This window comes from Chelonoidis abingdonii, chromosome 10 (assembly GCF_003597395.2).
Source record: "Chelonoidis abingdonii isolate Lonesome George chromosome 10, CheloAbing_2.0, whole genome shotgun sequence".
NCBI lineage: Eukaryota > Metazoa > Chordata > Testudines > Testudinidae > Chelonoidis > Chelonoidis abingdonii.
The window spans coordinates 14,398,762-14,415,885 of record NC_133778.1 but is presented as its reverse complement, the minus strand read 5'-3'; the positions used below and the strand labels follow the sequence as shown (position 1 = coordinate 14,415,885).

General features: G+C 47.0%; 1 protein-coding gene across 1 annotated transcript in view; it reads left to right on the top strand.

The window, feature by feature from the left end:
- The window catches only part of CPS1 (carbamoyl-phosphate synthase 1), a 127,894-nt gene that overhangs the window by 11,268 nt on the left and 99,502 nt on the right, over positions 1-17,124 (top strand). Inside the window, exons 2-6 of the mRNA XM_032765033.2 lie at positions 6,351-6,460; positions 10,423-10,567; positions 12,267-12,356; positions 13,272-13,328; positions 15,302-15,394. Of these exons, the coding sequence (XP_032620924.1) occupies positions 6,351-6,460; positions 10,423-10,567; positions 12,267-12,356; positions 13,272-13,328; positions 15,302-15,394 (495 nt within the window). The remainder of the gene's footprint in view (positions 1-6,350; positions 6,461-10,422; positions 10,568-12,266; positions 12,357-13,271; positions 13,329-15,301; positions 15,395-17,124) is intronic.

Here is a 17,124-nt window from a genome sequence, read left to right as displayed (position 1 = left end):
CTTATTGGTTCATTTTGCTAAGTGATTTGAAGCAGAGAAAAAAATGATAGAGAAACTTGGAATTATGAAAAATTCTGATAAAGTAGAGAGGATTATAGCAGGTGCCTTAAAGTTAATTCTGGGATAGTGATATGACAGGTCTCAGAAATATTCTCTAGACTACAAATGGAATGCTGCTAGAATAGGGAATGTGGCTAGAAGAAGCTTTGTAAGTGCATGCACTGCACTGCAAATACACATCAGCTGAGGACAGTGGTTTTCCCTTTACTACATGTTTATGCAGTGCCTAGTGCAATGGTGTCCTGATGTAGTTGAAGCCTCTGTGTGCTATTGCAAGGATACAGAAAATCTAACAATAATAATTTACGTGTTAATCCTGAAGGGTATTAAAGTGCTTCACAAACTGTATTCAGGCAGCACTGTTAAACTGTGGTCACTGCTGGGGAAAGAGATATTAGCCAAACAGCAGCCAATGCACTTCACAGTTGTGGTTGGAGATGAAATTTTAGTGCAGTCTGCCAAGGAAAACTCCTCTTCTGAAAAATGCTAGAGTTCATACAGAATGGGATGGAATTAGGGTTGCAACCTTTCTAATGGCTGGTAGCTGGACCTCCGAGGCCTCACCCTTTCTCTGCCTCTTCCCCGCCAGATTAAAAAAAACAACAACAATGGACATCAGGTCTTGTCAAATGGCATCAGGACACACAAGACAAAATCTGGACTGTCCAGGTGGAAACTAGATGGGTGGCAACTCTACAGGAACTCAGTTTTTAAGTTGAAATCTCCTCCACAGTAAAAACTGATAGGCCCAAAGGTACAACTACACAGCAAAAAATAAAAAATCCCCGCAGCCATAAGTCTGAGTCTGAGTCAGCTGACTTGGGTTCACATGATGGCATTGAAAAGAGCTGCATAGATATTCCTGCTTGGGCTGGAGCCTAGACTCTGGTAAGTGGGGAGGGCCTCAGAGCTGGGCTCTAGCTCAAGCCAGAATGTCTACACTTCTGTTCTTATCCCTGTGGCACTAGTTCTGAAAGTCCAAATCAGTTGACGCAGGTTCTGCGGCTTGCCGGCATGGGTGTTTTTTGCTGTGTAGATGTAGCCTCAATCACATTTCCTATTAACTAAAAGTAGGCTAGCAGCACAGGGAGGTGGTAATGCTCATACTAGAAATGTGAGTAAGAATAGTTGCTCCAAGGATGCAGAGTAAAGAAATAAGGCTCTTAGATAATGATAGACCAAGGAGAGGGAAATATCCCCACATATCTAGGCATGCAGGGGTTAGTTCACCGGTGCTGCAAAGGGGCTGTACAAAGACCATTGTAGTCCTTAAATCCCTGCATAGGACTATTCCCTGGAGGTAGAAATGGTTTGCAATGGTTGTGTAGGGAGGTTGTGTAGGGGGTGGTGAGGGATCTGAGGTGTGAGTAGGGTGACCAGATGACCCTAGGGGGGCAGGGTGCCACCGAAGCAAAAAAAATAAAAAAGCCAAATATCAGGACAAATGGCGTCCCGACAATACATCTGTCGGGACGCAGGACAAACACCTGAATATAGGGACAGTCCCGATTTTATCAGGATGTCTGGATACCTTGGGGGTGGGTACACATTTACAGTTGGCACAGAAGGCTAGAGATTACAGCAGCAGCACCCATCACAGGTCCTGCTTTGAGGGCTAGATCTTAACTCCCCAAACCACTCTACCTCCACAGAGCTGGCTTTATGTAGATGGCATGAATTAGCCTCTACGGGAACAACATCTTCTGAGGCCAAGAGTTTCTGAAAGAATGGGGTTCTAAAGTTGGGCTCCTAAATTGATATTCAGGGTTGGATTTTTCAACAACACCTAGGAGCATAAATCCCATAGGAAACCTAACCCATAAGCTGCCAGATAAGTGCCCTGATTTTCAAAGGTTCTGGGCAGCTGACAACTTCTATTTAAATCACCTTTCATTTTCAGACACCACGTGTGGTCCATGTGCTGCAGACCCTTTTATTTTAGTGGCTGTAGAAGGTCTCTCTGAGGAAGAAGTTTCTTCTGTAGGCAATGGAGTGTACAGGCACTCTGCGGAAGGAACCACTGCTTTGGAATGAGGAGTTCATCAGACTTATCAGCACTGTGAGATTTGGAAATTGATCGAGTTATTTCATTAAGTAATATTTGAGACTGGAATTGTCAGAGGGGCCCTAGGGAGTTAGCCACACAGTGTGTGTGGGGAAGTGTCTTTAGTACCCCCCACAAAAAAAATTAGGGATTGCATTAATAAATAAAGGAAATGCTGAGTCTGGAACAGAAGCTCATTTATCTCACTTTATTTAGCATGGACAAATTGAATCATGGTACAAAACTATTCATTAATGGTATATTGAACAGCTAATGTTTTTACTAATTTTTACCTTTAGTCCCCACAAATAATAATAATAAAAAAGCCCCTGCAACCTTGGCTCTCCACAGAGAGGAGAACCTTACTAATTGGCCTGATGACTGGGAGACCCCTTGAAAATGACTGACTGTTGCACAGTAGTAAGTGAATGGAAAAAAGAAAGGAAGATGCAAAGATAGTACTTCTCCAAATGTATTTTAATTCAGTTACTTGTCAACTGTAGTTTTTACAATGTCTTGTCATATACTAATACATGAACTGCAGTGTATCTATAACAGCCATAAAGTACTTAATATACGAAATTTTGGATGAATGTTTGCTGTGATTGTTCAGTGCTGGAAATGAAATTCTTCCGCCTTTGAGTGTTCATTTAATTTGCCACAAATGGAAAGTGGTTTCTCCATCCCACTCTGCAGCAAAGTGATGGTGGCATATTCTTTTTAACAACAAAATGCAAGGGATCACACTCTAAGATATGCAGAAAGCTACTTTCAGCAGCGACAAGCTTAGCACAGCTCCTCCAGCCTTGGCCAGTGGAGTTTCCATATCGGCTCTGTGACAAAGTTCCTCCTCTACCTTGGTGGGTCCTGTGCATATTTGGCAGATTTGCTCACCTCAGTGATCTTCCCCGCAGTCTGGGTCAACTCCTCCTGTGTCTGATCAGGAGTTGGGAGGTTTGGGGGGAACCCGGGCCCACCCTCTACTCCGGGTTTCAGCCCAGAGCCCTGTGGATTGCAGCTGTCTATAGTGCCTCCTGGAACAGCTGTGCAACAGCTACATCTCCCTGGGCTACTTCCCCATGGCCTCCTCCCAACACCTTCTTTATCTTCGCCACAGGATCTTCCTCCTGGTGTCTGATAATGCTTGTACTCCTTAGTCCTCCAGCAGCTCTTGCTCTCACTCTCAGCTCCTTGTGCCTCTTGCTCCCAGCGCCTCACACACACTTCCTCTCCTCTGGCTGGCTGGGCTCGGCGGCTTGGCTCGGCTCGCTCTCCTCTCCTCTCCCTCCCCCCCACCTCACCTGCCACCTCACCTCACCTCACCTGACTGGAGTGAGCTCCTTTTTAAACCCAGGTGCGCCCTGATTAGCCTGCCTTGATTGACTGCAGGTGTTCTAATCGCCCCTTGTCTTGCCTGAATTGTCTAGCAGGTTCCTGATTACTCTAGTGCAGCCCCTGCTCTGGTCACTCAGGGAACAGAAAACTACTCATCCAGTGATCAGTATATTTGCCCAATACCAGACTCCTGTATCCACTGGTTTGGATCTGTCACAGCTTCCAAGACTACTGCTACTGCTTTTGAGCCAGCCCTGTTTGGGTCCTGGCTGTCAGGACTGCATGCAGAGTTCGGCTGCCAGATGGGGACTGCTAATTTGTTAAACCAGCTCTAGGGAAAGGCGTAGCATAGTTAATGCTCAGAACGAGGAATCATTTGCCCAACTATTCCCAGAGCTCCCACTGACTCATATGACTGTGGGCAACTCAAATAACCTCTCTGCCCTAGTTTGCTCAGCTGTAAAATAGATCATAATTCCACAAAGCATTAAAAAGCTAATGTTCGCTATCTGTTACACTTACCATGGAGATCTATTTGAAGTAAAGGAGAAAATTGAAATAGTGTCAGATACCACTGATAAGAAACGCTGGCTTTTTAATGGGGATCGCTGTACTTATCTTCCGTGCAAGGATGTTGTGGCTTAATTAATGTCATAAAGAGCTTTGAAATCCTCCTATGAGCAGTGGTTGTAATTACAAAATGAAAGTGTTAGGTCACCAGTCCATAGCCACAGTATCTCTCTTGGCATAATTCCTACCTATGAAAATTAGCTCGTCTAAGTGGGAGTGCAGTCACTGACTTTCATGGTCTGGGAGTGGAATACAAATGTGGTGGTATAGTTACAGAAACTCTAGTTAGGGTGACCAGATGTCCTGATTTTATAGGAACAGTCTCAATATTTGGGGCTTTGTCTTATATAGGCGCCTATTATCCCCCACACCCATCCTGATTTTTCATGCTTGCTGTCTGGTCACCCTAACTCTAGTACAAGGTGTCTCCATAGCTTATGTGCCCCCCTACCACTTCTGAGGGAAGAAGGCCTGCAAATTGCTGTAATCAGAGACGACACACCCACAATACCATACCTACCCATCTCATTCCTGTTCAGCTCAGAGCCTGCTGGCACAAGCCGTAGAAATGATGAATGTGCTCAGGATGGATGTTCTTTACCTTGATATATCAAGTAATTTTAAAACAAGACAAAGTACCTGTGATCACAGTAAAGTTCCTTTGAAAGCGATGGACAAGTGACAGAAACACCACCAACAAGTAACAATGCTACTCCAGCAAAATGGTCACAGCAGTTATAGTTTATATCATAGTTAGCTCGGAGGTCTGTAGTGGGGTCAGCTGCCTTCAGAGTGCCACTTCGTGACCAGAGGTACCTCGGCTGTGCCCTACCTCATTTTTGCTGTTCTTCAAGGCTCCTCAGACAACTCCACACAGTGCAAAGGAAATTGAACATTCCCTTCTCGGTGTCCAGTTTACTCAGTCCTCCAGTCCACTGGTCCTGCAGGCCCCAATCTCAGTTCAGTGTCTCTTTCCTGATAATCTGAAATACCAGTCTTCCAAAAGGGAACTCAAACTCACGCAGTCCTCATCTAAGTTTCAGTGGGGCACAACCCCCTCCTGTCTTTCTGCCTCCTAGCATCTCCCACCTGGAGTTTGTCCTTCTCCACTGGTGCCTTTCCCCCAGTGCAGGAGATTACTTAGGTCTGGGCTATACTAAAAAATTAGGTCAACCCAGCTATGTTATTCAGGGATATGAAAAATCCCCCCCCCAGTGAAGTCATTAAGCCGAACTGACCCCTGGGGTAGACCATGCAAGATCAATGGAAGGATTTCTGTGGAGCTAGCTACTGGCTCTCAAGGAGGTGTCTTTACAACAGGGATGGGAGAACCCCTTCCATCACTGGAGCAAGCATTTATTCTGAAGCACTACAGCAGCACCGCTGCAGCATTTCTAGGGAAGACATAACCTTACTCTCTTCAGGCTTAGCGAGAGATTCACCGTCCCTCTCAGGTGTGACTCACTCCGGAATCAGAGCTGGCTAGCCCCAGCCCTCCAGCCATTAAGGGGCAAGCCCCCCATTGCAAGGCCCCAGTGATGGATGGGACCTATTGTGCTAAGCACTCCCTAAGACAACCACTAACTCATTGAGGTTAGGAAGAAGCTCTCCCAGGGGACATGTTATTCTATAAATATCTGCTGTGGGGTTTCTTGCATCTCCCTCTGAAGCATCTGGAGCTGGCCACTGTCAGTGGCAGGATGCTAGACTAGATGGACCAAGGTGTGATCCAGTCTGGCAGTTCCTATGGACTAAGAGCTGGACCCTGCGAGGCAGTTGGCACTCTGACCCAAATCCAGCAAACCACTTAAGCACATGCTTAATGTTAAGCATATGAGTTAGCCCACTGAAGTCCAAGTTAAGCATGTGCTTATGTGCTTTGTTGGATCAGGGCCAGCATGTTCAACATCTTGTCAGATCGAGCCCTGAACAAACACATAATAAAGAGACAGTGACTTGCCTAAAAAGTTTATACCCTCAGTTAATTGCAAGATACAGAAGGTGGATGACTTGAACAAACAGTCTGGGAGGCAGAGACAAAATGGTCCAACAAGCACCTTTATGTCTAGCCTAGCTCTGTACTCAATTTAACTTGTCACCCATGTAGCTGTTGCCAGCTGACTGTGCTCTGTAAGCATCATGGCAGAAAGGAGCATGAAGGAGGCATCTGAAGGCGGACAAGGTAGTATGGGGGATGAGGGAATTTGTGCTTTGCATCACAAGTAGCATGGGAGCCATGTACCTTGGAAGTTTTCCTATTAACCTCAAGTCTTTTCCCAACTTTAGGGTGTGCTCATTTAAAATACAGATCTGAGTGTCATCATGTAACTTGTTTCTCTAGGCACAGACGGCAAACTTGGTGCTAGATGATGGAACAAAGATGAAGGGTTATTCCTTTGGCCATCCGTCGTCCGCAGCTGGTGAAGTTGTCTTCAACACTGGTCTTGCTGGGTAAGGCAAAAACAAAGAATACATAAGTAGGGATGCTTTTTGTAATGCAGCATTAAATGGCGGAAAGAAGATAATCAGTTCTCTGCTCATTATTAATTATTATTATTATTAAATTAATAATAATGTATTATATGTATCACTGTAACATGTAGGAGCCCTAATCATGGACCAGGACCCCGATGTGCTAGGTGCTGCACAAACACAGAACCAAAAGACAGTCCCTACTCCAAAAAAATTGCAGTCTTAATATAAGACAAGAGACAACAGGTTATATGGATCTAGACAGACTAACTGGGATGTATAAAGAAACAATGAGACAATATTGATCAGCATGACAAGCAGTGGTCAGTTCAATCTGGTGTCCTAACTGTTGTCAATTTTTTTTTGTGCAATAAGGCAAAGGAGAGTTTGAGGAGGGATTTGAAGGTGGAAAAAAAGGTAGTTTTGTGGATATTTTTGGGGAATATTTTTGAGCTTCTCCCAAACATGATGGGCAGCATCATGGTAGAAAACATAAAGGGTTCAGAGCTCACGGGGACTTTCTGAAACATCCTATCATGCCATCCCTATTTTGCAAACTGATAACTGTGGTAAATCCCTTCCCTAAGCTTTAAAATGCAGCCACTTCTGTGTTGAAACATGGTAACAGCTTAATGGCACGAAGCAGTAAGTTGTAACATACTGGCCAAGTGTGTCTTCATCTCCCCCTAGTGGCTTGGTCCCATATAGTGGTATACGAGTCTGCTACTGTCTCTAAGCAAATGGAGCTCGTCCTTTAGCTCAAGCAATAGAGGCTGGTGCTTTTAAATCCACAGGACCCAAGTTCAGCCTGCCCACAGCTTCCGTCTGGGGGCATCATTACAATGGTGACTCATGCAGGGATCAAACATGCTGTTGACCTCTGAGCCCCTCAGCTAGGGAGAGCGTGTGATGCACACTAGCATGTTGGGACTCTTTGTCCAACTTTAATGTAGAAGCTCGTGAGTCTGCTATAGCCTCATGGATTCATGGGGACCTGGTCAATCAGACAAGATCACTGGCTACTTTTTCTGCAGGATTGTCCAGATGAGAAAGTCAGCCATAGCACAAACTTGCTTGATATAATAAGATCATTAGTGAGGAACAGCAGGTGTCAATGGGAGGGAGAATTGAGACATTTCCAAAGTAAAATTGAAGCTCAAGGTTTCAGTGCAAATCTTTGTGCACTTGCTCCACTCTCCTCAAACTCTGCTCTCCCTACGTTGAACATATACTGCAAGATGGTTTTTTAAATAGTTCCGTTGGTGAGAACAGTAAATTACAGCCTAAGAAATCTGTTCGGAAAGTTTTGCATCGCAAGGCAATTACTTATGCATTTCGACAGCACTAATTACTAGCTGTGTTAATATACCTGCCAACAAACAACTGTTTAATATAGATCAAAATGATGGAGGACACCAGAGTTCTCTTCCCTGTGATAGATTATGGGTAATAAATCTTGTCACATCACAAAAGTCAAGCAACACCTGATGGATTAATTTCCCTTCAACACTGCAGCTCAGCGCCAGAAGCTGGATTTAATATTCGTTTACTGACGATACGTAGAGGACACACTCAGAAGGAATGGTTTGTTCTAGGGGGACAGATGGGGAAGAAACAAAATATGAGGGGTTAAGGTTTATTTTACTGTCTATGGGCATAACCCCCTGCCTCCCAACCAGCTTGGGTTTTGCAGGACTGTCCCACTTTGAACCCAAGCCTCCTGTCCTGGTCGAAGTAGAACATTTTCCATATTGAGTGGCACCCACAGCCACACGTACATTATGCATAGTGTGTGCCATTGGCAGAGGCAGAGTTTGGGAGGGCAGTGGTTTCAGCCCCATTGGGACTGCACAGTGGCTGCAGGAGCTCAGGCCTGGAGAACGGGACCAAACCTGGGTGGACTGGGCTAGGAGGAGGGGACTGAGTGTCACGCAGACTCGGTGGGTGAGGTGCTGAGCCCAGGAGCTGCAGCGAAGATGGCTCCCAGGGATGGATGGTGACCAGTTGCCTCTCGCTTTAGGGTGGTAGGAAACCCTGACTGCTATGGAGAAGAAATGCTTTGGGGGGAAATAAGACCTTGCATTGTTCTCGCAGGCATAAATGTGTCTGGATTTGTTACAAATCCAGGGATTGCAGGGCAGAGAGTGAGACCTCGGAGTTCTCCCTAGCTCTCAAAGTCCCAGAATAATTAAGGCCTCAAGTATCCAAAGGAATCAGTTCACCCGTGGATTGACTTTAATGACACTGTACCAGGATAAGGGTCTGTCAGGCACAGGACCTAATCAGGATAGATAGCAAGTTACTAGTATGGAAGTGAGTGTGCTGATGAGCTGATGTAGGGTTGGCATAGGAGTGACTGTGCCAAGACCTCCCTTTTAAGCCTCTGAGCAATGCCCTGTGAGAACTGAATGTCACGAGAATCCTGACTAGATTCAGACTGAGCTTGTGAATTAGAAAAGACACGGCTCCATGTACTATGACAAACCGAAGTCTTGAGTTGTCGCTTAACGTTACAGAGGAGAAATGCTGGAGACGTGTTTGAATTTTACATGACTAGAATCGGCTGACATTTTGGCGCATTTCCAATTTGTTGACAAGGTTTTTTGGTGACATTTTTGAATTTTGGTGAATGGGATGATTTTTCACAGAAATAGTCACAAAAAATTCCACTAGTTGGTATAAAAATAATTTGTTTTTAGAAGAAAAAGCAGGAAGAATTGAAGACACTTTTGCAAAAAATAAATAAGTTTCCCCCCTTTTTTTCCCTGACGTGTTTGCTCCCTTTTTGTGTTTGTTTCCCACGGATTTTCTAGCAGAGGAAGTGACTGGCAGGAATTTACAGAGATCAGGCAGGACTTGTCGTGCAAACCCCAAGAGGATTGGACTCTGATGCCTCTTTAGTTCTTGTGCCACCTGTGTCATTCCTTGTGCCATTCCTCCAAGCTATAGGAGGCATTGTCCCTGCTTTAAGGGCATTATGTCCCAGTGCAGAGCTGTGCCTATACATCACAGCCAAACCCAGTGGCTTTTTGTCAATGTTTTTTTAATACAAATAACACGCAAAGGTTAATTAAGTTGGCTTTGTCATTAATGAAGGATGTTTGGTGGTATAAACAATCCAATAGGAAGGAGACTATATATACGTACCAAATGTATGCATACCATGCATTTACTATAACCATATGTTAACACTAAAAATCTCATGCATATTTAACTAGAGCAGGAAATATATTTCCAAAAGCAGGACAAGCATACCGAGAAATATTTCATGGACATTGTTTAAGTGACACGTCATTTCTCTGAGTTGTCTAGACACTCACTCGTCTGTATCAGCCTGCAACCATGCTGGGTTTTGTAGAGAGTTTTCCAGTGTTTGACAATTAATCTTTTGGCAGTGGGGCTGGTGTTCCATAACTATGTTTCCTGCATATTGCTGATTTCTGGTAAACTGTGGGAGTTTCCAATTACATACCATTTAAACAACAATTATAATACATTATGTGTCTATATAGGGCAAATTCATCCTGAAATACCCAATGTGCTTGGGAAAGTATATGAAAGGATCATTTCATCCACTGCTGAAATACAGCCATTTCTGGGATGTAAGACAGCAAGTACTTAACAGTTCACAGCAACAGGATGTAGAGAAAGTGAAGAATTACTTATTCAATTGGTGCTGCAGAGGGAAATGTAAGCCAAGTGCAATTATCTGATTTGGAAAACGAGGCTAAAAATGTTCCAATACTGACCTCATAGAAACTTAGGGTTGAGTATCAATTCAGCAAAACATTTAGTCATGAGTTTAAATCTATCACTCCTTGGGAGTTTTCTCCAGACTCACCATTGCCTTGTATTTGGGAGTTCACTGCTGGCTGGTTTATGTTGGCTTTTCTGCCTCCAGCCCCATGCCAACAGTTGTCTGTTGTTTGTTTTTCACCCAGGTACACTGAAACCCTGACAGATCCCAGCTACCGGGGGCAGATTCTCACAATGGTTAACCCCATTGTAGGCAATGGTGGGGTGCCAGACACTGCTGCCTTGGATGAAATGGGCCTCAGCAAGTTTTTAGAGTCTGATGGAATCAAGGTAATGGAAGCAGCAAAATCAGGGCTGGACAAAGTAGTCCAGTGGAGATGTGATTTAGAAATACAAATCCCTGGAGTGGATAGGAGCGCACTGACATCTTCCAGACTCATCCATGGAGGGGAGAAAGTTAGATGGAACTTCCCAGAAACATGCAGAAGATTGGGGTTTTTTTTTCTTCATCTTTCTTTCTGGTGCGTCAGATGTGATTTTGTCTCCCAGAGGCAAGTTGCCATAGAGAGATCAGATCATGGCAAAGGAGAGCCATCTGAGCACAGAGACTGTCTTTCCTGAAGAGATTGGTGGAGGTCAGACTAGATCAGGGGTTCTCAAACTTCATTGCACCATGATCCCCTTCTGACAACACAAATTACTACATGACCCCAGGTGGGAGGAGGCTGGAGCCTGAGCCCTGTCACCCTGGGCAGGATGGGAAGGGACTAGATCCCTGCCGTCCCAGGCTCAAGCCCTTGGGTTTTGGCTTCAGCCCCAGGTGTTGGGGCTCAGGCTTTGGCTTCAGCCTTGGGACCCAGAAAATCTAATGCTGGCCCTGGTAACCCCCTTAAAATGGGGTCGTGACCCACAGTTTAGGAACTGCTGGACTAGATGATCTAATGGTCCCTTCTGACCTTTAAAATCTGAATATCCTCCAGCAGGACCATCTGATACAGCAAGGATTACAGTTTTGCCAAGCTGCCGTTTGGAGCAGGAAAATGAGGTGTACTTAGCAAGTGTGCTCGCCAGCACAGGCTTGTAAACACTTCTAGTATAAACGGAGATAGAGGTGGGTTAAAATGCATCAGCTGCACGTGGATAACGCTTCCACTAATCACAACGCATTGCACTGGGGTTGACCAGCCCTATGTGGCATGTGAAGATTTTAGCATTTGCACTTCCACTGTAAGGGTCCCAAAGCTCCTTGCGGCTTTTGGGTTGGTTCACATGCAGCGTTGCAGTGTTTTAACTAAATAGCTGTAAATAACGTCCACCTTTGGTTAAACCAGTGCAGCTTCTCTGTGTAGACGAGCCCTTAATTTAAACTGTCCCAGCTATCGGGGAAGGTAGATGGGTACCATTATGGGAATAGCGATGGGAGAGGTAGCGGTATGAGAGCAATGGTTGAAGTAGAAATGAAGCCCCAGGGAGGAGGGGGAGTTGCAGTGGTGCTGCTTACAAAAGCCAGGGAGAGGAGCAAGATCTCTCCTGCCTTCTAGCAGAGGAAGAAGAATGTTGGCTAGTTGCAGTACATTAAGTCTCTTCCTTCTTCTCAGATGAGAGAAAAAGGACAGGACAGCAAGAGAGCTGAAATGAAGTGCAATAGTAGCCACTGTCATTAAGTGTTTTCCAGAAGGACAATGATCATCACACTGAAGCCAGCTAAAAACACTCTATGTAATTCCCTCCACTGACCTTCCTCTGAAAGGAACTGCTGTAGTTGCCACAGCGATGTGATGTGATTGCACATGGGAGGAGCGGTGGTTTTGTGTAATCACAAATGGATGGGCTGGAGGAGATGATCCATGCCATTGTGACTAGGAGGGAAGTGACCTCAATATCTCCATTAAGATGTGGTCCACTCCATGACAAAGCTTGGGAAATTCTGCCTATGCACATGTGCGCACACACATGGAGTGGGGACTTGGGTTTTCCTTACTTCTCATAAGAGCAAAATGGAATTTCTTCTCTTTTTTTCTCTTTGCAGGTTTCAGGTTTGCTGGTGCTGGATTACAGCAATGACTACAGTCACTGGCGGGCAGTCAAAACTCTGGGACAGTGGCTGCAAGAAGAAAAGGTGAGAGATCTTTGGGCAACCAGACCAGATACTCGACATGGAATATCTGTTCTGAGGAAACTGCTAAGTGATTCCTTGAGTAATGGAAACCAGGAGAGGGAGATTCTGGTTTATAGTGAGCTAGAGCTCCTACCATCAGACCTTTGGTTTGTGCTGGCAGGCAAACCCCTGCTGTCTTTAGTTTGCAGTGGGCTTTTTCTGGGTTTCCTACTTCCAAGGCAATGGGGAGACACGAACAAGACTAACTAGGAGAAATGCTCATTAAGTGGGGATATTTGGTTCTTTGTTTTTTCACGTTAGGTTAAGTTTATCCTCACTTCAGTTTCTCTCCCTGCCTGTGTGATTACTCTCCATTACTTTCCCTTCCAACTATTTCTCTCCAATGTGCTCCCCTGTCTCAAACTACTCCAGGTGCAGACACCAGTGTGTGCTGCTAATAGATCAGGGGTCTGCTCAGGTAGGCCCAGAGTCTGAGGCTGCTCACCCCAGTGTAAATTGGGAGTAAGTGCATTGAAGTTAATGGAGTCCCACTGATGGAAAACCAGGGTCGCACCCCTGAAGTCAATGACTTGTTGTCAGTGGAGCTGTATCAGTTTACATCAGCTGAGGACCCAGCCCCCTGGTGTTAGGCCAGAACGGAGCCCGCAGACTAGACAGAAAGGCATATGCCACACAGGTGTTTCATTGTACGGGTACCAGCTGCCCAGCACAGCACCTAGATACTTTGGGGAACTCTGCCATTTCTGAGAGGGGACATGGGGAGGGGAAGAAATGTGCAAAGGAAAGAGAGAGGGAATGAGAAGGAGAGGTGTGTCCTGGGACTGTGTCTCTCTGATAGGCTGCCCAGCAAGGTGATCTGTCTGTAATTTTCCCCTGACTGTTCTCTGACTGGGATCTCTTGTATGTTTCCTCCAGGTGCCTGCCCTGTGTGGGATTGACACAAGGATGCTGACTAAAATCATTCGGGGCAAGGTACGATCCCCCTCCCTGATCCCAAATACATTAAACCCAGCCTCATCTCGTGCTTTCCCTAATGGCTGAGAGAACCACAGATGGCCATGGTGGCCTTGGGCCTATCGACTCAGGACCCTGCTCTGCCAGGCACTGCGCACCACACACACTCTGACCTGCTAGCCAGAGCACTGGTCCAGATGAGACTCCTCCATCTGCCGCCCCATACGACTCCAGTACCCTTGAGCTGAGGCAGAGCAGGAACTCCCTAACTGTCCTTGAGCTTCTCGCCTCTTGGCTTCCCACTCCATACAAGTGGGTCCTCCGTACAAAGCTGTGCTGACGTAGGTGCAGGCCAGCGGGAGAGGGGTTGCATGATACAGTCCAAACCTCCATTCCCTCCACCCAGCAGTGTATGAATGACCTAACTTGCATAGTATAGTATTTGCACAAATGAATACTAAGGAAAATGCTGGCCTTGGAGACAGAAGACAAGTACTGTTGAATATAGTATGTTTGTAAATGGAAATACATTTTGTACTTCCTTGATATGTATCACTTAATGGATCAGTGCCCCTTTCATCCATAGTAAATGTGCTTTCAATAACCATTTGCTTAGCATACACTGTACAGTAGTAATGCACATTATGTTGGACGCAGAGCGATATTGGTTTATGGTTTTTAAAAAATGCATCATGTCACCTTTTCTCCCACTAATCTCAGTCAGGTTGAAAAACTAGCTTAATATTTCACTCCGTGTATGTTTATCAATGGGAGATGAGAAGAGGGTTTCACCATGATGAATGCATAAATGAACAGTAAACATGGGGCACCATTTCATTAAGTAATCCAGTGTCAAGGTAAGACACTGTGCGTGTGAGGTGGGGGCAGGGGGGTGTTGTAATCAGCTTTTCCAGGGTTACAAGGCAGTGCTCAGCAGTTTTCAGAGCTCCCAAGTGGCTGTCTCTTGAAGGTCACACGGGCCTTTTCAACTTCTGCCCCATATAAACTTCACCAAAGCAGCAAATGTGAGAAGGGAAAGAGAAGTCTCCTCAAAGTCCCAGAGAGAGGGCAACATAGCAAAGAGTTTGTTAATGGCATTTTACCTGAAATGAAGACCTGGGAGACAGACTCTGCCACTCCTACTCACATGGGGGCTGTCCCTGTCCCACTGTGGCTACATGTGGTGTGCGATGCTAGGTGGTAGCAGCTTTTAGCCCTTCCAGTGCCTGCCATTGTCACTTACCCAGAGTTTGCACACACAGGTGTCCATGAGACTGGAGTTCCTTCTTGCTCTAAGAGTAGGGAAATGACTGCAATGTCTCAGGTACTACAGTGTGTGGCCTGGCCCTGGTCCAGTTGTGCACAGGAGTACCTTTGAAGCCAGCGTGTAGTCCCATTGCGCACATTAGTGTGGGGCTACAGAATGTAAAGGTACCATGCTTTACCATAGGAGTTTGAGGAAGGGATATGAAAACAGCCCCTCGCTCCCTTTCACTTTCCTCCTCCCACGCTGAAAGGTCCAGCCATGCCTCCACTGAGAAGAGAGGATGCAACTCCCTGTGCCTGACACCAGAGCTGCTCCTGCCATCAGCACAGAGTTGTTGTCATAAGACGGCACACAGGGAAAAAATTTAAGGTGCATGCTGGTTTTGGGAGTGCTCCCAGTCCTGCAAGCCTGCCATATTGGGAGCTGAAGTCTGATCTCCCCTGACTAGCACTCCATTTTGCTACCCCTAGACAGCTGGCCTAGCCCCATATCCACTGATTTTATTGCCTGCTTTGCCTCCCCCAAAATATAGAGTGTTTAAACCGCTTTTGATACTGGTGAAGGCTAGCAAACTTCTGAAGATGCCTGCAGTGGTTGTAATGTTAAACTAAAGTCTTGGAGCAACTGTTCTACTTCCTATGGAGTTTTGTCTGTCAGCACCTGCGCCACTGTTTGCAACTTCTTCTTTGCTCACACTTAGCTGTCTAATGCTTTATTTCCACAGGGCACAGTCCTGGGGAAGATTGAATTTGAAGGTCAGCCTGTGGAGTTTGTAGATCCAAATAAGCGGAACCTGATTGCAGATGTTTCAACCAAGGTGAGAATTCTCTCTCCAATGTGTACACTTGAGTAATAAAACTCCTCCCTGTTTGCCCTAGAGAGTTTCCTTTTTCCTTATCATAGTAAACACTGCACATTCATCGATAAATCATTGTCACTTGACTATGCAATCTAGGGACCTTTAAGTGCTTTTGCAAACTGTACCATGCTCCAAAGCTTTTGAAGATTACCCATTAATGAGTGCAGAAAAAGCATCCCTTTTGTCCTCTGCTTGGAGCTGGCATTAGAAGGAGTACTGTGTTGAGTAGGAATGGTCTAAATAGTTAGCCTACGAACTGGCAACACCAGATAGGGGACTAAAAGAAGGGCGAGACCAAGTTGTAGTAGGTGGTAGGTATTGCCATGGTGCATGGGGGCGATTTTCACACGGTAAGAAGAATTTTCAGCTGGTGGAAAATGTGGCTTCCCTTAGCGGAATGTCAGTGGCTAGCTGGAGACTGGAGGTGTGGGGCTGGCTGGAGGCAGGGCAGGGAGGTGAGGGGCTGGCTGGAGATAGGGGTGTGGGGCTGGCTGGCTTTGGGCAGGGCCGCAGGGGTGTGTGGCAGGGGTTGGCTGGAGACAGAGGAGTGCGGGGCTGGCTGGAGACAGGGCAGGGGGTGCAGCAGGAGTTGGCTGCAGGCAGGGCAGGGGGTGCAGCAGGGGCTGGCTGCGGACAGGGGGTGCGGGGCTGGCTGGAGACAGCGGCTGGCTGTGGGCAGGGCAGGAGGTGTGGGGCTGGCTGGAGACAGGGACTGGCTGCGGACAGGGCAGGAGGTGTGGGGCTGGCTGCGGACAGTGGGTGGCTGCAGGCAGGGCAGGTAGGTGCAGCAGGGGCTGGCTGCGGGCAGAACAGGGAGTACGGGGCTGGCTGGAGACAGGAGGTGCAGGGCTGGCTGTGGGCAGGGCAGGAGGTGCGGCAGGGGTTGGCTGGCTGTGGGCAGGGGGTGCAGGGCTGGCTGGAGACAGGGGATGCGGGGTACTCACTGGGAGAGCAGCTTGGAGCAGCCCAAGCAGCAGGACGCAGCCCAGGCCCACCAGGCTGCAGCGGGAGCCCCAGGGCCAGGGGTCGGGGGAGCAGCAGCAGCAGCAACAGATCCAGGTGGTGGCCCACACGGCTTCCGTAGCGCCCCCGGCAGCTGGAGGATTAATCAGGGCTGCCCAGAGGATTCAGGGGGCCTGGGGCAGGGCCAGGTCTTCGGTGGCAATTCAGTGGCGGGTCCCTCTTGGAAGGAAGGACCCACCGCTTAATGCAGCCGAAGAATGAAGCGGTGGTGGTACAGCAACCTAAGTGCCGCTGATCACGCTTTTTTTTCTTGGCTGCTTACAGCACTTGTACTCACCGGGCAGCGCTCCGAGGCTTCGGCAGCACTTCAGCGGTGGGTCCTTCACTTGCTCCGAGTCTTCTGCTGCACTGAAGGACCCGACGCCGAAGACCCAGAGTGAGTGAAGAGCCCGTGGCCAAAGAGCCACCGAAAACCCAGAGCGGCTCGCGGGGCCCCTGCGAGGCCTGAGGCTAATTGCCCCCACCTGTCCCCCCCGGGTGGCCCTGGGAAGAATTACACACTTCCCAGCCGGAGTCCATCAAAGCTGTAGTGCCCTCTCCTTGCAGGGAAGTGGGTTAACAACTGGTTCTAAAATTGCTTCAAAATTTAATAACTGGTTTGTGTGAACCAGTGTGAACTGGCTCCAGCTCACCATTGGTTATAACCCAGTCAAGGGGCAATGTTT